The sequence below is a fragment of the Eptatretus burgeri genome, chromosome 2 (genome assembly GCF_056783735.1).
Source record: "Eptatretus burgeri isolate ZD-2024b chromosome 2, Ebu_testis_v1, whole genome shotgun sequence".
NCBI classification, from domain to species: domain Eukaryota; kingdom Metazoa; phylum Chordata; class Myxini; order Myxiniformes; family Myxinidae; genus Eptatretus; species Eptatretus burgeri.
This window is the reverse complement of record NC_140962.1, coordinates 1,374,957-1,398,766: the sequence shown is the minus strand read 5'-3', so window position 1 is coordinate 1,398,766 and position 23,810 is coordinate 1,374,957. Positions and strand designations below refer to the sequence as shown.

The following is a 23,810-nucleotide window of genomic DNA, read 5'->3' as shown; positions in this document are numbered from 1 at the left end:
CATTTCAGAGTGTGGGAGAGTGGAACACATCTGGTTAGATCTGTAAGGGAGTTTCACATCAGCAGGGATTCAAAGATAACCATATACAGCCACAGACACTGAAAAAGGATTGGCAGGCAGATGGGTATGCTGACGAATGCACAAAGGAATAAAAGCTGTGCCCACAGCATGGAGGGACAAAGAAAATGGGAGAGGGTGTGAGAGAGTGAATCTATGACCTTACACGTCATTCGCACACTTTTGGTTTCAGAAAAAAATCTTGAGTACTGCATTGTTGAATGGTTAGAAAATGAGTGAATTTGAGAAAAATACATAGCTGCACAGTTTTACATAGAATAATAATACCATTCATTTTTGTGCCACAAAGGCACATCGGGCTGCTGAGGCAGTTTCATTGGCAAGGAGTATAGTCCTGGATAGGTCACCACTCAAATGTGGGTTACTCCAAATGGTTATTACCCCAGTACACTGGTACTCATTTTGCTGACCTCAGAAGGATGGCAGGCTGAGTCAACCCCACCTGCTGTTAATTAAACAGTCGACAGGCTCAAACTCAGGACCCTAAGGTCCCAAGCCAACCACCTTAACCGCTAAGCTAACACCAGGCTTCATCGTTTTACATTGAAGATTATAAAAGTTGTCAACAAAAGAAATGTCGAGACACTGGCAAAATGGTGACATTCCGACAACTGTGACTGTATACAGCAGCAACCAAAAGTCAGTGCAGTCGTACACATTGGTAAGTGTTTAGAATTGAACCTACAAGATCCACACCTCACACTTGTATAGAGAAGACACGTTCACATGCACTGCAAAAGTGTTTTTACGTATCTTTTTTATTGTACAAATTGAACACTGACACAGTGTACATTATTGAATTGAGACGACATGGGTTAACCTGGAATGAATCGATGTTCAAATTTCAAAATATTAAGTGATGAGCATGCGGATTCAAGATTGCTGTTGAGGATTCAAGCCAATAATATATATATATATATATATATATATATATATATATATATATATATATATATATATATATATATATATATATATATATATATATTCATTCGATGTCCATAGTTAAAAAGTCGAGTTTATTTTTGCATACTTGTTCTGGTTTCTGTGTCATTGTTTGTTGTGCACATCCATGCATAAATGGTTGATCAGTACATTGTGTAAATGTTGGCAAGAACAACTCAAATGAAAAGTCCTCCATACAAAGAAAAACGACACTAGCAGGTGATTAAAAAATACAAATTACTCACTGACACTTTTCATTTCTGTGCTCTAGCTTAGTTTGACAGTCGAGGTGCTGCGTCACACAGTTTGTAAGGGTAAACGATGTGTCGACTTGCACCAAATGTATTCCAGACAAGATGTGGCAGGCAATCTACCCTCTTTGTGAAGGTCATTAAATAATTTAACCAAATGAGTCCACTGGGTTTTTACTCTCAATATCATCGTGACAGAGTAATTCTTCTGCGACTGGCTCAGTCCTTCTTAATACTGCTGTACTTACGTAGTCAAATTTGAACACGAGTCTATGGGATACCAGTTTAAGTTTCCTCACCTCCAGGTCACCACTATTATTGGGAAATAAATAGGAAGAGAAGTGAACTTATGGAGGTATGTGCTTATTTTGTTGAATTAATTGATTGTCCAGGCGTTTTTGTTCTGGAGTTCACTGGTAGCTTTGAGAAAGAAATAAGAAAGAATGGTTGGGAAGAAAGTGATGCTGAATGTTTTTTTTTTTTCTTCTTCTTCAAAAAGCTAATAGTATGAATGTCAAATGGCACTTGGAATCTCCTTATACCTGGTTGACATCATCATCGATCAAATGTGAATGCATGTAAATTCCAAAATTACACACATTTATAATTGTTTTCCATGGGTGTGAAATGTCAAAAAGAGTTGCTTGTGTTGGGCATAGCTGTTGGGAACCAAAGACAAAGCTGTTTCCTCAGCGTGTAGATTCTTAGTGTTTAGATTTGCAGCCAAACAGTGCCTGGATTTGATGTTTTCCATGTGTGCCCTAAGTCTTTGAATAGGAGAGCACGATTTAGACGAGTTTGTGGTCTCTCTCGCTTTCGCTCATGCGCCTATGCTGTACAGTCCCATTATTAAATAGATCATGCTGTGATAAATGGATTCATGATTGATGTATCATGAAGGCATATTTTGTGGTCTGAGATTATTTCAAATGCATTTTGCCCCTTACAAGGCAAAAAGCCGCTTGAGGTCATAAGCTACAAAGATGAAGAAAAAAATAGCCTATTCAAAATATTATTTTAATGACCTAAATTGTCAGAAGAATAAAGCAGAAAGCAGGCATTTTTTGTATATACAAGATCTAGAATCAAGGAAGAGTGAAGTAACAATGGTTAAAAAGGCAATGCACTGACTGGGGGGGGGGGGGGGACTGGGGGCACATATGGACAAAATCACCCCCCCTACCCCCCATGGACTGTTATGCCATGGAGTGACATTGAGGATACAATCTCAAGCTATATCAAATACTCCAATGGCGCAGTGCCTCAAACAGCCTCAGACAGTCCAGCATCGCACCGGCCTATTCATGGCGGAGTTGTTCTCACCAACAGGTGTAGAGGTGAAAGGCGAATTAATAATACCTTAAAACCAGCTGCTTCAGGTGTTTGGGGCTCATTAGCCTTGATAGGCAGCTCATCTTTGAGAATGAAACTCTGAATTCAAATCCGCAACTGCCTGGTGGTTCAGGTTTTGAAACCAAAGGCTAAGGGTGTAATAAGGTAAAGGCAGCAATCCTTAAAGGAGGTGACTTTTCCATTCGTTAACCCATGGGTTACCCTTGGGCAAGGTGTACCCCGTTGAGAAAAGTGCGGACAAAAACTCAGGCCACATTTGACCTTGAAAACGTATCTAAACAACATGCAATACAGGTTAAAAGCTATAAGGGCACTCTTCGACATTGCGACGTGCCACATATGCCTCCGCCCACATTATTACATCATTATACATACTTGTCCCAAGTTTGATTTAAATCTCTGAACCCAGATTCAAAATATTAAATAATTCTGGCTGCCAGAGCATGTATCCAATCAGGTTGAAATTTAAAATGTGCATTTCCCATCACTACTAGATCACAATTTTGAAATTTCACGTTGATCGATGAAGCAGTTCAAGAGAAATAATTTTTTTAAAAGATTTTTGTTCAATCCAACATAGCCACCAGACCATGTGACCTATAAATTATTTGTGAACACCCTGGTATTCCCAAGGCTTGGGAAACATGTGGGTGAAGTTTCCTCTCAATATGTCTAGTCATTCTGGAGAAGAAGAATTTTTAAAGGCTTATTCTTCAAAAAATCATAGCTGCCATACCACGTGACCGATGACGTCCCATTGGGAGAACGTTTTGTTCCTCATGGACAGGCTATGTTACCTGTAAAGTTTCACTTCCATCTCTTCAGACATTTCAGAGAAGATTTTTGAAGGTTTTTATGTTCAAGAAAAATATGACTGCCGAACCATGTGACCGATGATGTTATTGATCCCCCCCCCCCACCCCCATACAATTTAGCCCGAGATAACCCTCAAAATTTTTCATACTGATCAGATAAAGCATTTGACGTGTGCAATTATGACATCATCAAACAAAACATCACACTTTTTTCCCATGGAGAGTACGTCACATGTGCCAAGTTTAAATTTTTTTCCATGGGTTTCGGAGATGCAGAGGTCCAAAGTTTTTCCTTTTTTCCAACAGGGCTGCCACACAAAGTGACATTTGACGTCATAATTATCATAGAAACATTCTACATGTGTAGTCGCACCGATGGTGAAAATTGTGTCAATCGGATAAACTGTTACAAAGAAAACTAGTATGGACGGCCGTACGTACATAGTGTTACGAATTTGGGAATTTGATTATACACAACATCAGGTTCCTTTCGTCAGCTATGTCGATAAGTGCTTGTTCCCTACATAGCTCACCTTTCATTGTTTAAATGTTCAGAAATCGATTCAATAGTTAGGGAACGAACAATGGAGACATCCCTCCCCCTCTTCCGCGAAGAGGAAGAACCACCCTGCCGTCCCGTGCCTCATGATGTCAACAACTCCCTCCCACCCGTGGCTGAGCGGGGGATGGAGCACGAGGGAATGAGTCATGAGTCACGCCGGGAGCGGGGGAAGGGCGGGAGAAGGATAAGAGGAGATCTTTTCTTTTGTTCGGTGGCAGAGTTGGAGAAGGGAGTTGAGAGTATTCGTTCATCAGACCTTTGGGTCCTGTTGGCTTGGGTTAGGGTTGAGGCCTTCAGAAGCTTTTTGCTTCGGCTGGCTCAGTGAGCTTCGGCTGAGGCCTGGCTCGGGAGGAGGCTTTTTGGAGGCTTTTTGCTTTGATGGTTCCATGAGCTTCGGCTTCTGCTTGGCTCGGGAGAGCTTTTTGCTTCGAGCTGCTTTGCTTGGAAGGAAGTTAAGCTGGTCGCTCGGCTCGAACTGCGAGTGGTGGCTTCTTCTTGGTTCGTGGAGCTCTTTGTTCTCCATTTTGGTTCCCGGCTTGGTGCGACTCATCGACCTCTTCGTGGAGGTGGTTCCTCGGGGAAGCGACGCATCGACGGGAAGGATCGGTGCCTCGTCTCACAAGCGCGGGAGGATTCGCGGGAGCTCGGGAAGGATCGCAGCTGACGGCGATTGGGTCCAGCTCGCTCTCGCTGGAGCCCGGGTCCGAGCAACTTGAAAGCCACACGAGGTGGAGAGGTTCGAGATAGGTTCTGAGTTTCAGCTCACCTGTCCTCCGAGCTGGAGCTCGTTATTAAAGGCCTCTGCCACCATTTCTCGGGCGTGTGCATGCGTACGTGTGTCCGTGGGCCCGTCTAATAAGTAGGAACTGCTGTTAAGTGCAAGTGACTGTACATAATAAGTAGACGGTTGTCGTTCTTTTGTCGTGCTTTTGTTGCTTGTATAATTGCATACATGTTTTGCCTTGTTTAATTGCATATGTGCTTTATTATAATAAATGTCCTTGTGTGAATGTCAACCTGTTCGTTCGTTCATTCCCTCATTGAACTGCCCCATCTTGCACTCGGAATATAGTTGGTTTTTAAATATCCGGTAAAGTGATCGGGTCCAACGGGACTGCGCGATAATACCCCGCTCGGTTATCCCAAAAGGAAGCGAGCTGCTTAAGCGGCTTGTTTCCAAGCGGTCCCGTTGAGGTACAATTTCTCGGTAACCTACCCGCACGAATAATTAGGTGAATCGAAGATTTGGCGATCGGACCCTGTAGCGCGGGTAGAATGCGGACAAGGTTGTGGTGTGGTTAAAAACACACCCGTGGCTGGTTTCCGGCTTTGATCCGGAAAGCCGCGACTGGATTGTCAGTTCGGTGGGTGAAGCGACCGCTCTTGGTTAGACGCGGTCGCTCACACGCCGACGGGTGGGAAATTACAACAATACGTACGCATGTACTGACAACCCGAAGACATAATTCCACCGGCGACTTCATCAGCGGAGGCATAAAAACAGTTTTCCAGAGCTGCAATTGGTTAACAGAATGCCAGACAAATTGTACCAAGAGGTTGAAGACGTAACAGAAGATGCCAAAAACAACATCCCAAAAGCCAGCAGAAAGAAGAAGGCGAATGGTTGTTAGAAGAGGCAATAAATATTGCAGACAGAAGAAGTGAAGGCGCATCAAGAGAGGACATGAAGTGGCTCAATTCTGACTTCCAATGACAAGCAAGGAAAGACCAAGATACATTTTACAAAGAGGCATGCAAATAGATAGAAAGTGACAACAGAGCAGGAATAACAAAATATCTTTTATAAGATTGGAGAGATCACAGAAAATTTTAGTTCTCAGATTCCGGTCCTAAAGATTGGAGGATCATACCTGACAGAAGAAACACAGGTGAAAGAAAGATGGAATGATTATACCAAAACTCGATCTTTACAAACGTGATAGCAATATGATGGCAATGTTCGAATAAAGATAATATGGGCAAGAACCAATAGTGATAGAATGTGAGGTTCGTAGATCTCTGAAAGAGCTGGCAAATGGAAGAACACCAGGTGCTGATGGAATACCAATCAAACTCTTAAAGATGGTTTTGGAGGGGAAATCTAAATTTTAACAGCTATCTGTACGCAAAACTGGAGCAGGATTGTGTGGCCGAAGAGGTGGAAGCAGTCTTTCTACATACAGTACCTTTGCCAAAGAAAGGGGATGCAAGATTAAAAAAATATATATATTTTTTTATTCTCAATTCACCGAACAATTGCCTTGATTTCATATTCTCGCAAGATATTACCAAAGATCATTCAACACAGAATAGAAGATTTCATCAAGTGAGGAATGCCCGTTGAGCAAGCAGGCTTAGAGGAGAAAGGGGCATGAGATATCAAATGACAAATCTGAGGAGGATCATGGGAAAAGCAAGGGAATATCAAAGAAAAGTTTACCTCTGTTTTATATGGAGGAGGCTGTTTATGAAAAGTCTGAAAAGTTTTATATGAAAAGTCTGTTTTATATGTTTTATACCAAGAGGAGGCTGGTGAATACTCTGGTATTTGCAATTGCAATATAAGGATGTGAGTCGTGGATGGACAGTGAAAAAGACAGGAAGAAGATTGACAGTTTTGAAATGAGATGTTGGAGTCTGGAGACGAATGTTTAAAATTCCATGGACTGCAAGAGGAACAAACAAATCCATCCATCCACTGGGACCATACTCTGTGCAGAGCATTGGTGCTGCCGAAGCAGTCTCCTTGGCTATTGGGCACAATCCTGGACGTGTCGCCACTCCGACACAGTATACCAGCATGCTAGCACTCATTTCGCCGACCTCGGAAGGATGACAGGCAGAGTTAACCCCACCTGGTATTAATTCAACAGCTGAGCAGGATTTGAACTAGGGACCCTCGGATCTCAAGCCCACCACCCGAACCATAAAGCCAACACCAGGCAAACAAATCAATGCTTGAATAAATTAGGCCTCCATGTACATTCGAAGTGCTGATGATGAAACAGAAACTGTCATACTTTGGTCGGAGACATCATGCATGCAGAAAACAAAAGTCTGGAGACGTCAACCAAGGTGGGTATGGTTGAGGGAAGAAGAGGAAGAGGCAGATCTTGTATGTGCTGGATGAATGAGGTCAAGTCTGCACCCAAGCTCTCTTCCCAGAGCTTTGGAAAGCAGTGCAGGATCGGCATGTTTGGAGAAATATGATCACGAGTGTCACCAAAGTTAGCCACGACTTGACGGAACTGGATAACTAGATGGGCAAAATAAGCAAAGGAAAGAATGAACAGGAAGAGAGGAGAGAAAGTTTGGGAGGAAATGTAGTTACCTGCAAGCAAGTGGGTTGAGTGAGGTAGGGTTAATCGGGGTAGAAAATGTCATGAGTGGGTTTGGTGTTGCACCACTTGCGTTTAAGCCTTGTAGTGAAGAGTGCAATTAAACTCCATCCTGAAGGCAGATGAGTGGAAAGTCTGCTGGATTTTTGGGAGTTTAACCAGGAGGGGTTACTGGAAAAACACATGAATCCTGCAATATCTGGGAATTGTCAACTAACAGAGACACACAGAGACACACAGAGATGCAAATACAGCAAATGCTGGTGTGGCACAAGGATTCATGGTCACCATTCCAGTGAAGTGGTAAATATTTGGAACCTAAGACAATGATGTAAGCTTACCTGCTCAACTCTTGAGGGGAATCCACTCTGTCTGAGGAGTGGTTTTGCCGTTACGGTATGACCATGCATTCTGGCCCTTTGGGTTAGAATGTGTGTTCGGTTGACCATATGCTTCAGCCTTCGGGCTGTGGTGCAGGCGTATACTCGTGGGACAGGCTTGTTGAACTGCGTGCTTTGGCTGTGGAGCCAAGGTGCACGTCCCAAGCTCTGTTAAAATATTTGGATATTTTTTAGTATTTCTCATAAGAGTGGTTTCCCATTATGGCATGACCATTGACCATGCCTTCTGGTCCTTTGGCTCTGGCCCTTTGGCCTTTGACCATTTTGGCCTTTGACCATGTGCTTCAGGCTGAAGTACCTGTGTGCACTAGTTGGACAAGCCTTGCTGGACATTGTACTTTGACCATGGGGCCAAGGTGCACGTCACTAGCTTTGTTATAATGTTTGGTTTTTGGGTTTTTTTAACCATCTTTTCTAACAACAACAAAAAAAAAAGGTGTTGTCATGAGATTGTGAGTAGTGGATCCCAGGTATTGTATGACCAAGCATTCTGGACATGTGGCCTGGGATGCATGTGTTCATTTGAACATGTTCTTCAACCTTCAGGATGAAGTACATGAGTAGACGAGTTTAACAAGGCTCGTTGGACTGTGTACTTTGGCCGGAGGGCCGAGGTGCATGTCCTCAGCTTTATTTTAATGATGATGGTGACCTGTGGTTCACAAAGTTATGGTATGATTGGGGGTGGGGGGGGTGTAGCATGGGGATTCTCATGTGTGTGCTTCTTGTGAATGTCTGCAGCTGTAGAAGGACCCGGGTAGGGTTGGGTTTGAAACCGCAAAGGACTTACCTTGTGTAACTTTTCTTGTGTGATTTATGCAGATTTATTTGGCTAGAAGAGCACAGGTTTAATTATACTCAGTATGTATATACAACGTATACCATTCACGTTTTGAAGAGACCCGATCACAGACACCACAGTCACTACACATTTATACAATCAGCCATCCATAACGAAGCTACCAACAAGTCTCGCAAATGTCCCTCTATCACCAATGCTTCCAGGTATCTATCTAATCCAACTACTATTTCTGCTGCCACTACCCTTCTCCAGTGAAACCGTTCCATACATCAACTACTCTCTAAGTGAAAGACCTCTCGTCTTGTCACTAGCGATTCCACAAAAAAGACTTTTCTGCAATTATTTTATCATTTCCCTTCACTATTTAAGCTCTCTCTGATCCCTATGCAATGCCCCCCCCCCTTTTCCATTGTAGAAGGTCCCTTGTCCTTCACCTGCTCCTAATAGCTCAGTCTATCTCGTGGTGACAAATGTAGAGATGAGCACATCAGTCCTGGTTGAAAAAGTCTGAAAAGGATGTTCTTTGTCATCCAGAGTGGAACCAGTGGAGAACCAATGAGCAATTCATTTGACCTTGTCAAGAGGAGAGGTAAGTCCCTCAGGCACATTGAATGTACAGTTCGAGGTAAGCATAATGGACTTCCATTCTTGAGACTGTTTGTTATATGCCAAAATCATTAGAGACAAGTTTCTCTGAAGAAATCGAGTTACAAAGAGATGAAGCATTTTTGTGCTTGCCTTCCTCAAGTACTCCATTGCACTTGCTTGCCAGCAAGTGGGCAGAAATTCCAGGACTCAAGAGTACCAAGTTGAGTGAACAACTGAAGCTGTAATGAGTGTGATGAGCAACGGCTGCAGCACAAGTAGTTTGAACCAAGGTGTTGTGAATGTGGTTTCACTTGGTGTGTCTCAGCTCAAACAGATATCCATGCTGACACATTCCCAGTCAATTATCTCGACAGCAGCCTCAGGGGTAGGAATTTATCAGAACAGTTAAACTCAATATAATAGGTAACCACAAAGTGATCTGAAATCGATCGACTATAATCAATTATCAATCAGAGAAGTACAGCATTTATCCTTTACACGCGCACACACACACACACACACACACACACACACACACACACACACACACACACACACACACACACACACACACACACACACACACACACACACACACACACACACACACACACACACACACACACACAATAAATGAAAGTTAATGTGGGAGTTCCATTTTAAATATAAAATATCTTTCCTCCAATTGGTCCAAGCTGGCCACCTGAGGTTCATTATCAACTTGGTGTTGGTGCTGTCGTCAGGGGAATCAGGTGAAGCAAACTTATAATTGGTGCAACCACTAATCGCTCCTCTCCACAACACGTTTTTTGTGGCCTTTTCAGCACTCACCTCCATTCATTTGTTCCTCTTTTCTCTTACTTATGGAACCAATTTCTTCAGCCTGTTCAATTTCATTCTTCCCTCCAGGGCCCCAAGATGGCTGTTCACCTAATGTCCAAATCAGTATCAATATTCATGAGCTTTTCTACCCTCCCCAGGTGCACCCATCCCTTTCCAGGTTCATGTGTTCTCTTCCATACCCCCCACCTTCCTTTCCGTTTGCTGTTTCATTGCTGTTTCAGCCTCAGTTTTCATCCTGTTCTTTCAGCCCCCTTTTTGCTGTGTTTGAGCTTGTATCCACCTTGTTCACCTCTTATGGCCTCCTTCCCATCATCCATTCTTCCTCCAAGTGACCCTCTGTTGTGTCCCTCTACCCTGCTGCTGTGTTTCCTCTCTTCCCCCTGTGTTGTTTATGTGCTGTGTAATGCTCAAGCTCTTCCATAAGTCTCAACTTTGTACACAAAAAAATGAGGATGCTCATGTATTGCTGGATTTCAGGGGTCTCATCCTGTTACTGTGCGGTCTGATTCAGGCTCCGAGGGGGTCGAACCCATTCTCACATCAAACCACCTTCAACTGCGGTCTTGGTGTGAAGAAGGCCTGAACCCGCCCATGAAGAAGACGGGTGAATGTGCGTCACTGCACGTCCACTCGCTGGGCTCAGAACAGTCTTTTCCACTGGTGAGTCGGTAGCCAGGACTAAACTTCATGTGGCATCTTTAAAATTGAACGAATCGTTGCACCCACAGTTTTGAAACAATGTGATGGGCTCTGGCAGTAACCATATCCAGTGGGAATGTGGTCCAGGCTGGTAGTTGAACAACGACGTATTTTCCCTTCAGCATTGGAATCTAAACCACATACCATTGGAGGCCCGTTTACATAACTCATGGAGAACGATGAATCAAATTCACTGCATGTTGGATTAATGTGAAACATTGATGCCACAATCTTTTGTGGCAATATGTCTGTATAGAGCAAATGCCTTTAGAAACCCTAACCAGCTAGGTTATGATCCGGTTAGCATAGATTCCATCTCGTACAATGTTGCAAGTTTTTGACAGATTACGCACTGAAATAGTAACTGGCTAAATACAGTATTGTTTTAAAAAAAAATTTAAAAAAATCGAGATTCGTGAAATGTACAAACAAATCCTTACGTCCACTAGCATGGTTGGTATCGCTCCCGCACCACACCGATAGCAAATGGATACTTCACTTACTGGTGCTTGTTGAGATTGGGCTCAAGCTGTCAAAAACCAGCTCAACAGCCCCTGCTGGTTGAGCCGACGTGTGTTCATGTTTGAATGATGTCAACGTCAAAGCATTATTTAATTTCCGTCACAACCGTCATCATTCACACCTGCTCCTCAAGCTGTATCATGATGGCATCATATTGACAGCTTGCCAAACAAAATGAATCACTTTTTTATTCACCCCCTCTTGTTAAATATGCACTTGGGAGAAGCAAGAACTTCAAAGCACAATTTCAATGGAAAACAAAACATGGTGTGTGTGTATGTGTGTGTGTGTGTGTGTGTGTGTGTGTGTGTGTGTGTGTGTGTGTGTGTGTGTGTGTGTGTGTGTGTGTGTGTGTGTGTGTGTGTGTGTGTGTGTGTGTGCCTAGTTTATGCTTTTGTATTTGTTTGACTCTTCATGGGTTTAATATTGTTGTGGTTTGAGGGGTGTCAAGGAGATCATCTCATAGTTAAAGCAGTTATTTCGTAGTTGTATGGTTTCGTTTAAATGTCTAAAGTCCGTGTTGATAGATGTCCGTTGTCATTGCGTCGTTAGAAATCCCAAATACCATTTTCCTCATTCCACATTCTTTTCGCCAAACCATCTGCCGCATGGTTTCCTCACACACGAACACATTATCCTCACCTCTCCCCCACCCCTGGAACGGTTTCAAACCGATTCATGATCGCCTGTAACAAAAAGATTGTGCCAAAACCAGAGGCTCGAGAGCCGATTCTCTCCACTCGGGCCCCAGTGGTCCTTTCGTGCACGTTTCATGAGCATCCACCGAAGAATATCGTTCGAAGACCGAGCTTGAGGGCAGCTCCTCCTATGGATGAGGGGAGAGGGCGAAGTGGAGTGTGGGGGGATTCGACGATCTATAAAATGGCTGCGAGAAGGGTGAAATGGAGTGGGGCTGTCAAAAGATTGGGAGGACCGGAGAGATTGGAAGCTTGAGAAGGTTACGGACTCTGTTGGAAGCTTAATTGTTATTAATAGCACAAATGTGAGGGTCTTGTCGTCTTTCCCTCTGTCATTTCATTTCCTACGCTTTGCTCACGTTCTTTCTTTCACTTTCCTTCATTCTCTGCCGATTCATTTCTCGTCAAACCATTCATCTTCTTCATTCATTCTTTCCTGCATCTTCCGCATCGACCTTTCACTCTCTTCCGTATTACTTCTCCTTCGGCCCTTGTACACCTTCGTTGTTGTGTTCCCATGTCTGATAGCTACGTCACTGGACCCTCTGCCTCATCTATGACACCTGGGTACCTTGTCAGGAGATGCATTAGATACGTGCTGAGAGTGATGTCACTACAGCATGGGGAAACACAGGTGCGTGGCAGTGTGAGGAGCAGGAGGGGAATGGAGCCTGAGGGGAGGGTCCTGGTTTCAGTCAGGACGTGGGAGCCAAACTCAACAAGTGTAAGGTGTGCATGTGGTCCGTCCTATCCCCATCTATTTCTTTCTAGCTCATCTCATCAATCATTCTTCACCAATCACCCATCTCTCCCTTCCACATCGGATGCATGATGTCAGCACACTGCATTGTAGAGCGTTGTCAATGATAAGGTTCCGAAGGTGGGTCTGCAGTGTAGGGACAAGCGGGAATGTATACGTGCTTTGATTAATTATGTACATCCTGTATATGTCATTACATTGTTTTCTCTCCCCATAAATAACTTTGCCTGCCATTGTAAATAGTTTCATTTTTTACTGCCGTTAAAGGCCATTTCTTTAAGATGTTGTGTCCTGAGTTATTTTGTCTCTTCTCATGATGGCATAAGGCTGCTGAGGCATTTGGCCAGCTTGGATTTATTATCCAAGTTGAATCTCAGATGCAGTTACATTACGTTGCTTCTGCTCAGATGACTGACTAAGGTCTGTTGCATAACCACCGGCATGGTACTCACTTGCACTCGGGATTCTCTGTAATGGTAACACAACTCTGGGAGTGGGATCCCGCAGGAAGTTCTGAGGCGACTGGTGATCGTGGTCTCTTAAAGACACGCCGTCCCCTCGGAATTATTCCGAGGCGACGTCCAACCATGACAATATGTCTATTACTATTTGTGACATTTCCAACACTTCCAGTGTACACATAAGAGGCTTAGATTGATCAATCAAGTGCTTTGTCATTTCTTACTTTTCCATAAAACATTTATTTTATTCTTCTCTCCACAAGAGCGAGGCTCATGGAAGAGCAAGGTGAAATTGAAGAGCAAGGAGGGGCAGCAAGTGGCAAGGAGAAAAATAATCGAGAGGGGGAGAGAGAAGGAAACGGTTGAAACCAGCAAGTAAGAGGGTTGGGTTAGGAAGGGGTAAACGGGGTAATAAAGATCATGGGTCAGGATAGGGATGACACGAGGTGGCAGTGTACTTTACATGGCAGTGTATGAGGTGGCAGTGTATCCACTTTACCTGCTTTACATAAAAAAAAACTCTTTCTCACTCTCCACGTACTGTTCCTACACCTCCCGAACCACAGAAGTACCTCTGGTTGCGACTTGCCCTCTGTTTTCATCTCGTGTTTGGCTGTGTGTTGTGCCATTCTCCCAACAATGATAACTCCATCTACATCTCTTTCAGACGACTTGAACCAACTCTTAGTCATTCATCCCAACTCTCTCTTCCTCGTATGTGGTGACATCAATTGTCACCATGCTAATTGGCTGGGTGTTGGTACATCTCTCACCAGCTATGGCACTTCTGCAAAGGACTTATGTAACTCCATAGATCTGACTCAATCTGTTAACTTTCCCACCTGGATTTCTCACAATGACAAATCTTCCCTCCTAGATTTGGTGATGACCAACTTCCCTACCAATGTATCTTGTTCGTCCTCTGCCTCAATTGGCTCTTATGATCATGTGCTTGTGAAAATCAACATCTCTCTGGCCATTCTCAGAGAACAGGATCTGCGCTGATGAGTCTGGCAGTTCACTCAAGCAAACTAACAGGGACTGCAAGCAGCCATCACACTTCCGGACTGGTCTCCTATATCCACCATCGCTAATATTAATTCAGCCTGGGGAGTTCTTCCACAAAAATCTGCTCTCCATTATGCACAGGTTCATCCCATCTCATCTTCAGTTATGTATCTTACCCATCTTCCTGCTCTTGGTACCATACTCCGAATCTTGTGGTGAGGCAGTTACTTTAAAACAACTTTAAATAACAACCTCCTCCTGGAATATAAATGCAATCGATGGCAACCTCAGATCATTCCACAAAGCCCACATCCAGTGTGAGTCTACCCTCCGGAGAGCCACAAAACACCATCTGTCCAATCTCAAGAATGAACTTTCCAATTGTCTCCTTCCTCTAAATTCTAAAACCTGGTGGCACCTTATCAAGTCTGTCTCTGGTGTATGCTCCCCTTCCATCTCTTCCATCACTTAAAATGGCACCACAGCCGACTCCGCTCGTGAGACGGCCCAATGCCTCAATTTTGTGTTTGCTTTTAAATCTTGTTTCAACCCCCCCCCCCTCTCTCTCTCTCTCTCTGAACCCATCCTTCCCAGTCTTACACAATTGCTCTGGAATTCTGTGCCTTTTGCATGTGAAAAGGTGGAAAAATTTCTGGCAATCCTTGACTGAGTCTTCAACTAGACCGGCTGGCATCATCTCACGTGTCCTGAAAACCTGCTGTTGCTCTTGCACTTACTCTTTCTGCCATTTTCACACTATCATCTACCATCGGTCATCTTCCATCTACTTGGAAATCAGCCAACATCACCGCATTACATAAAAAGGTGCAAAAAAGGATCCCCTTAACTACAGACCATTTAGTTTACTGCACTTCCAATCATGAGCAAGGTCCTGGAATCCATCATCACAGTGGACATAAAATCATTCCTTTTGTCCAAAGCCTCATCTCAGATCATCAAATCAGAGTCAGACCTGGTCACTCTACCTTGGACATGCTGCTTCTACTCTCCCAACAATGGACGGAGACCTTCGATAAGAGACATGAGATCAGGGCCATCTCTGTCGACATTTCCTGAAGTTTTGATACAGTCTGGCCTCCTGCCCTACTCTCCAAACTCTCTGCCGATGTGATCCAAGGCCAACTCCACTCTTGGATTACTGACTTCCTTCACCCTCTTCATCAACATGTGGCTCTCAAAAGGACCCTTTCTTCTCCTTTCCCTGTCAAGGATGGAGTACCATAAGGCAGTGTTCTAAGCCCCATATTATTCCTAATCTTCATCATTGATCTCACTGAATCTCTGGAAAATCGTCTTTCTCTTTACTGATGACTTCAGTCTCTGCCGTGAGATCCCTCATCCATCCTTATGACAGACAGGCAGCAGTCTCTTCACTTTCCTCAGACCTTGACAAAATCACAAACTGGTCAAACACTTAAAACATGTCTTTCAATCCTGAGATCCCTCACACTCTCCCAAAGGACCGCACCACAAACTCTTCCATCTACTTTCTCAATAACCCAGTCAAAGAGGTTCAGTCTCTCAAACTCTTGGATCCCACTCTGAGCCATGATCTCTCTTGGGCAAGCCACATTTCAAAATTGGCCTCTAAAACCAGATGCCAACTGGGCATCCTCCATCATGCAAAGTCCTTCTTTGACATAACTGAGCTCCTATCCACCTAAAAAAGCTTTCATCTGCAGCTCAATAGAGCACTGCTCTCTGCTCTGGGCTGGCTCCTCTGCCTCATATCTTGCTCAGCTTGATGCTGTGGAAACAAGGCTTTCAATATCAATGGAATCTCTTGTGATGAAGCTGAGTCTATGGGCCTATCACTTTCCCATCGCCGACAGGTCGGTGGTCTCTCTGTCTTCTTCCTCCTCATTAGAGGACTTGCACCTCTGCCCTCTCCATGCTTTGTCTCCCCCCCCCCCTCAGGTATCTGCAGGAAACACATAGTCCACCAGCAACCGCTTGCTAATGAACTGCCTAAATCCAGAATCACTGCTCATCTCCTCATTTTTTTCTTCTTATTTTTTCCCACCTTTAGAACCACCTTCCATACTCTCTTCAATCTTATTCTTCTCTCCAGGTCTTCAAGACAGCTGTTCACCACCATCTCAACTCATTTCCCATCCAAAACCATGATCTTTTCTACATGCGGTAAACCACCCTGTACCCTCCCAAAATTTTGCTTATGTGGGTGGAGGAGAGAGGAGGGGAGCTTGGAGGGTGGTGGAGGGAGGAGGGGTGAGAGTGAGAGGAGGGAGGAGGGGGAGCATATCAGATTAGATCATATCGGAGCATATCAGAATATAATGAAAGCAGATCACACAAAAAAGGTGAAACAATGTGATTATATATATATATATATATATATATATATATATATATATATATATATATATGTGTATATATATATATGTGTATATATATATATATATGTGTATATATATATATGTGTATATATATATATATACGTGTATATATATATATATATATATATATATATGTATATATATATATATATATATATGTGTATATATATATATATATATATATATATATATATATATATATATATATATATATGTGTATATATATGTGTATATATATATATATATATATATGTGTATATATATATATATATATATATATATGTGTATATATATATATATATATATATATATATATATATATATATATATATATATCACAACATTTTCGGCGGGTGGACCAGATGACACCAAGGCACCACATGACTCTGTGGTGCTGCACCACGGGCGTGTGCGGCCGGAACATTGATCCATCGATCAATGGGAGGGGGGTGGGGTGACTACCAATTTGTCAGTGTTTTCTGTCCCTCAGATGGATGTAAAACTGGATGTCCTGTCTGCCGGTATTCGTATAGGATTGAATGGAATGGGGGTACATTCAAACAGCATGTTTAAACAGATTCAAACAGCATGTACCATTTAAAAAGAGATTATAGTATGGGCTTCCCTTGAGGGATGAGACTCTTACTGCAGCTGGCACTCTGTGTACGCACTATGAAACTGGAACTCTCCGAAGCTGTAATAAAGGCACCTTATTAAATAAAGTTGTTATTTAAAAAAGGCACATTTTAGTTGCAATTAAAATAAATCCTTATTCTATGGTCCTGTTTTTTCTTCCCCTCTGCTCATGCTTCCGTTCTCCCAAACCCTCTCAACCCACATACAACTCTCTGGGCATCTCTAGGTGGTGTTTGTGTCTTTATTTAATTACAACTAAAATTGAATGAGCTCTAGAATCTCTTCACCTGAACCGAATTTCAAAATTTATACTTTGGAATTGAGCTTAGCAGAAGTTCCCACTGCTAAAAAAGTGTTAATTTGCTAACCAAAAAAAAGGGTCTCTGGCTGCCTCTGGGCGGCATTTAGTATGACCGGGCATATCTTAAGCGCAATTTCAGCCACGTGATTGCTTAAGGGTATAGATGATACAAACACAGCACTTACCTCAATTTTCTCAGGAAACACTCGTCTCTCCCTCTGATGAAGGCAAATGGTCAAAACCCAGCTCACTTTCCCTGTTCGTAGACGAGCAATCCAATGCTTGGTGAATACATTTAGTTATAAGAATCAGCAATTTCTTAACATTTTCAGATTTCATTCCAAATTTTGACACTTATTTTGTCTACGAGATCCGATCCTTAAATCCAAAATCATATTTCGATTATACACTGTTGGACTCCAACATTCACAGAGGATTCGCTCCTGAAAAATGCCGTGAATGTCGGGGCATTGTTTTTTTTTTATTGGATTAACATGGTCGAGGCAGGTGGAAGAGCGATGACACAGAACAAATCAGAACACAATTTAACAAAAGGAACAGCAGGAGAAAAGGGAAGCATGGGGCAATACAACTGGACACTCACCTGGTAGCGGCTGCATAATATAGCCAGAGAACACCAGGTAGGCACGGATGACCCACAAAATATGTAATGGAGAAGAAAGTAAATACCTATGGATTATTTTTTCATGCCATGAACAAAGTTTGGTACATCACAGGTGATGAAGGTTGTGGTCAAGTTTCATCGAAATTGTGTGTGTGGTCTCAGAGAAGAAAGCAAATACATATTGTTATAGGTGTCCGGCGTGCGGATGGCCGCTTCAGCCCAATCGCGGTCGCACGCCCACCGAAAGCGACAATCCAGTCGTGACTTTCCAGACCAACCCCAAAATCCAGCCACGAATGCCTTAACGCATCATAAACCAGTCAATACTCTGTCCACGCGCTGCAGGGTCGATCGCCGAATTGCCAATTTACCTAACTATTCGCGCGGACAGAAATACCGAGAGTTTATACCTCGACGAAACTTGTACGGAACGAGCCGCTTAAGTGTGCTTCGTTCCGTGTGCGAGCCGAGCGGTTTTATATCGCCAAGTTCCGTCGGACCAGATTTACTTTTATCGGCTTTAAAAGCCAGCTAATTCTCCGAACGCACCATGGCAGTCAATGTGAGGAAATGACACAACGAGCAGGTTCACGTTCAACAATGGGGGACATTTATTTGAACAAACACATAACCAATCATTGGGGGGATGGGGACATGACACGAAAAAACCCTACAGCCGAGTATAAGAAATGCAAGTACATACTGGCACTGACACAATTCACTGCTTATTGAGACAAGACCCACAGACTTCCACACAAAACCCCGGGAAAAGAAACGGGCTCGTAAGCCTTTAATGTTCTCAGAGCCGGGATGACCAGAAGGCTCCGAGAGGCCGGGCTACTCGGTGGTCTTTGCTCGGCGACCCTTGGAGTCTCGGTCCCGTCTGATACGCTGCCAATGCGCCAGTCGCTTAAGCAGTTTAGCGGCTTGAATGGCAGCTTGGTTGGTCGGGCCTGGCGACGCGCCCGACTCTCCACTTCAGACTCCGTTGGCTGCTCCAAGACTCCACAACTCCACTCCAACTCCTCTCTCCCTCCCCAACAACTCCTTTGCTGGGTTCGGTCTCTCTCCGTCTTTTATTTGCTCCGATGTGCTTCTCTACCCCCTTCCCGGCATGCAGGGAAAGTCCCTTGGGGTGGGAGTCGGTATTTGCTTTTTCTTCTGAGCATCCTTTTTGTAACGGTCACCCTTGTTTACCCATTCTGAGGGACCCGCCCCAACCTGGCGTGCGGGGGCAATCCTAGGAGTGATCGGGTTTTCCTTTGTTTCTATGCATACTTTTTGTAACGGTCATCCTTGTTTACCCGTTCTGAGGGACCCGTGCCAACCTGGCGCGCGGGGTCAATCCTAGGAGTAATCGGGTTTTCCTTTGTTTCTGTGCATACTTTTGTAATGGTCGTGGAGAATGTGGCTCCTTTGGCGGTGTTTGTGGAGATGGCGTGGTTGTAGAGATGTTGGCATTGTGGGGGAGGTGGCGTGGTTGTAGTGCTTGTCATTGAAGTGATGTTGTTTGTTTGAAATAAAAGAAAGAACAGAATAACGGCTCACTCAAAGATTCACAGCCCTTTACACATCGGTGGGGGAATCCTAGCCTGAAACACTTACTTATCGAGATTACTGATCTTCGGGGAACCTGAATGGTGTTTTGTGAATCTCCACCACCCTAACAATATTTTTGGGGGTCAACCCCGACATAGAATCCCTGAGACCCCAATTTTTTTATGTCATGAACAAGCTTTAGTACATCATGAGTGATGAAGGCTGTGGTAAAGTTTCATCGGAATTGTGTGTGTCGTTTCTGAGAAGAAAGAAAGCAAATACATTTTTTTGGGGGGGGGGGGCAACCCCTCTTCCCTGAGACCTCCTTAGACCATGATTTTTCGAATGTCATGAGCAAACTTTGGTACATCACAGGTGATGTAGGTTGTGGTGAAGTTTCATCGGAATTGTGTGTGTAGTTTCTGAGAAGAAAGGAAATACCTATTTTGGGGGGCAACCCCTGGAAAACCCCTTGTGGCCCGTTTTCTTTCTTTTTTTTTTAAATGAAATTACAAACTTCGGCACATCCACGGTGATGAACGTTGTGGTAAAGTTTCAACAAAATCGTATGTGTAGTTTCAGAGAAGAAGTTGCAAGTATTTGTGAACGGACGGACAGACGGACTGACGACTGATGGACGGATGACGCACCATCCCATTAGCTCCCTGGAACTACGTTACAGGTGAGTTACAAAGGTGCAACAACGAATCCCCTTCACTGCAGCCCAATTACCTTTCCCCAATCATCAGCCACTTCATGGAACCTATCATTACAGTTGACATAAAATCATTCCTTTTCTCCAACAGCCTCATCGCAGATCATCAATTCGGATTCAGACCTGGTCACTCTACCTTGGGCATGGTGCTTCGACTCTCCCAACAATGGTGGAGGCCCTCAATATCACAACTGACATCAGGACAGTCTCTCTGGACATTCTTGAGCTTTTGATACAGTCTGGCATCCTGCCTCACTCTCCAAACTGTCTGCCTATGGAATCCATGGCCAACTCCACTCTTGGATTACTGACTTCCTCCACTCTTACAGCCAATGTATGGCTCCCAACGGAACCCTTTTATCTCCTTTCACTGTCAAGGCTGGAGTACTCCAAGGCAGTGTTCTGGGCCCCATATTATTCCTAATCTTCATCAATGATCTCACACTCTGGAAAATCCTCTTTATCTCTTTGCTAATGACACCATTCTCTGCCGTGGCATGTCTCATCCTTATGCGAGAGGCAGCAGCCCTTTCTCTCTCCTCAGACCTTGACAAAATCACAAACTGGTCAAACACAATTTTGCTTATGTTTCCATATTGTCCACCCTTTGCATTCTCCCTTACCCCTCTTGTTACCTGCATCTCTTGTTTGTCCATCTCCGTTTACTATCTCCCTCTGCCCTGCTGTTGGTTTTTAGCTCACCTGGAATGTAGTTCCGGGGAGCTTATGGGATGGCGTGTCGTCCGTCCGTCACTCCAGAAATACTTTCAGTTTCTTCTCTGAAACTACAGATCGGATTTCGATGAAACTTTACCACAACGTTCATCACCATATTTGTACCAAAGTTTGTTCATGGCATTTAAAAAATCTGGTCCTAAGGCGGCTACAGGGGTTGCCGAAATACCTAATAGGTATTTGCTTTCTTCTGAGAAACTACACATGCAATTCTGATGACACGTGACCACAACCTTCATCACTCGTGACATACCAAAGTTTGTTCACAGCATTCAAAATATGGGGGTCTGAGGGGGTTATGGAGGGAGTTTTATGGGGGGGGTTGTCCCCCCCCCCAAAGAGATATTTTCTTTCTTCTCAGAAACAACAAACACAATTTTGATGCAACTTGACTCCAACCTTCATCACCCATGGTGTACCAAAGTTTGTTGATGACATTTGAAAAATCAGGCTCTCAGGCGATGTAAGAGGGGTTGCCCCCGAAATATATGTTTATATTTTCTTTCTTCTCCGTAACCTAATGCACAATTTCGATGAAACTTGACCACAATCTTCACTACCAATGATGTACCAAAGTTTGTTCATGTCCTTGAAAAAGTCCAAGTCTGAGGGGGTCTGCGGGTAGGTTGCCCCCCAAAATATGTATTTGCTTTCTTTTCAGAAACTACACCCACAATTATGATGAAATGACTCCAACCTTCATCACCCATGATGTACCAAAGATTATTCATGGCATTTAAAAATCAGGGTCGAAGGGGGTCTTTGGTGAGAGGATCAAAGATGGCCGACTGGCAGCCATTTTAGTTGAAAAAAGAAAACCTGGTGCGTTGAACACATCCTCTACCATCTCTCAGACATGCATTTACCGATCTTGTGCAAACTTGGCGCACAGATAATGAATGATTGCTTTGTATATGCCTGTCATGTTTTTCGAGATCAGATCCAAGATGGCCGACTGGCGTCATTTTGTTACGTAAATTTGTCCCCAACCATTGCTCTGACATGCATGGTCCAATTTTGTTCAAAGTTGGCAAAAGCACAGTACATAATGGCATTCATGTGCACCTCCCTTTATCTTGCGATCTGATTAAAGATGGCCGACTACTGGGAGACTGGCAGCCATTTTAGTTGTACATCAATATGGACTAGGCCTTGAACTCTGTATCGCAAAATTAATAAAAACAATGGGAGCAAAGACATTTTATGACTTTTTTTTACTTGTTAATATGGGATTTCTAAGTTAAATCTTGGCTTCCATTGAGTTTGTGGACAATTGTTTTGAAGTTGTTATCTTGTAGGAAGTCGGTGTCCAATCGGATATTGATGCTTCCCAATCTTGTGGCGATCAGGGAACTATATTCGCTGCATTTTTCTTTATATAATTATTTGTGTTTAGGGTTCTCATTGAGCATTTAAGTACATGGTCAATTTGAAAAAGTGTGGGGAGGGGAGGGGGTGGGAAGGGGAGGTTAGGTGGCCACCTCCCAAAGCATTTAATTTGAATAAGAAGAGAAAGTCAGTGATTTAAAATGGAGCACCACAATGTGTTGGTTTTGAATACACATTAAATGTCACTAAACAATTGCAGAATCAGCACGAAAAGGAAACGTTTATATATATATATATATATATATATATATATATATATATATATATATATATATATATATATATATATGTATCTTCTTCTTCTTTCGGCTGCTCGCGTTAGGGGTCGCCACAGCGGATCATCCGTATGATCCGCATAGTGATTTGGCACATGTTTTACGCCGGATGCCCTTCCTGACGCAACCCAGGTCGCCTCTTACGACACAGGGATATGGTACACCTATTTTTAACCGGGGTATACACCGGCCCAGTACACTGGTACTCATTTCGCCGACCTCGGAAGGATGACAGGCTGAGTCAACCCCCTGGTGTATTAATTCAGTGGCCCAACAGGGCTTGAACTCAGGACCTTTTGGATCCCAAGCCGCTGCCCTAACCACTGCGCCAACACACCAGGCATATATATATATATATATATATATATATATATATATATATATATATATATATATATATATATATATATATATATATATATATATATATATATATATATATATATATATATATATATATATATATATATATATATATATATATATATATATATATATATTGGTATAACTATTAAACTGGCTGGTATAACTATAAATTAACACAGTGAAACAGCTTAAATACCTTCAGTAAATTAATAATGGTGTCTGTCATGTTTCTTACCTCGTCTTACTCCACTTCACACCATAATCACCAAAAGTCAAAGGAATCATGAAAGGGGAACCCAAACACTCAGACCACCTCGACGATACTCTATCCCTTGATACTCCACAAAATATAAATGATGTGTCGATTTCCGATTTATAAAGTGGGTAAATTTGCGATTAAAAGTCGAAATCATCTTCGTCTTCTCCATATTCGCCGTGACGTCGCACCTGGAAGTAGATCACCAGATCCGTACTATGTATGGGTGACGTCACTGTAAGATTGAACTAAAATGGCGAATAATTTCTGATTTTCCACAAATACGCCGTGTCGATGCATTCTTGGTGCTTGTATAGCAATACAAACCGAGATGGTTTCATGCTTCACCCTTGGCCGAAAGACCGTGTGTGGATCGGGCTACAAAATGGTCACTTTTGTGCTCGGAACCTGTTACAGTGCACTGTGATGAAACGACAGATCTGGCTCGATCTTGTGCTTATCCTCCACGAT

The 23,810-nt window shown here is 43.2% G+C and overlaps 1 protein-coding gene and 1 long non-coding RNA gene across 7 annotated transcripts in view; one reads left to right on the top strand and one right to left on the bottom strand.

The window, feature by feature from the left end:
• Positions 1–23,810, bottom strand: part of LOC147031253 (uncharacterized) — a 69,361-nt gene that overhangs the window by 18,913 nt on the left and 26,638 nt on the right. The gene's annotated exons all lie outside the window — the stretch shown is intronic.
• The window catches only part of LOC147031254 (uncharacterized), a 222,685-nt gene that overhangs the window by 190,553 nt on the left and 8,322 nt on the right, over positions 1–23,810 (top strand). For 5 of the 6 annotated variants that reach the window (XR_015052544.1, XR_015052541.1, XR_015052543.1 and 2 more), the window contains one exon: positions 10,488–10,636. Coding sequence is in view for 1 of the 6 variants with exons in the window: in XM_085860396.1 (XP_085716522.1) it covers positions 10,488–10,636 (149 nt within the window). In the remaining 5 variants the exon portion in view is untranslated. Of the gene's footprint in view, positions 86–10,487; positions 10,637–23,810 lie in introns of those variants that run through there. The other variant, XR_015052547.1, reaches the window with a different exon arrangement.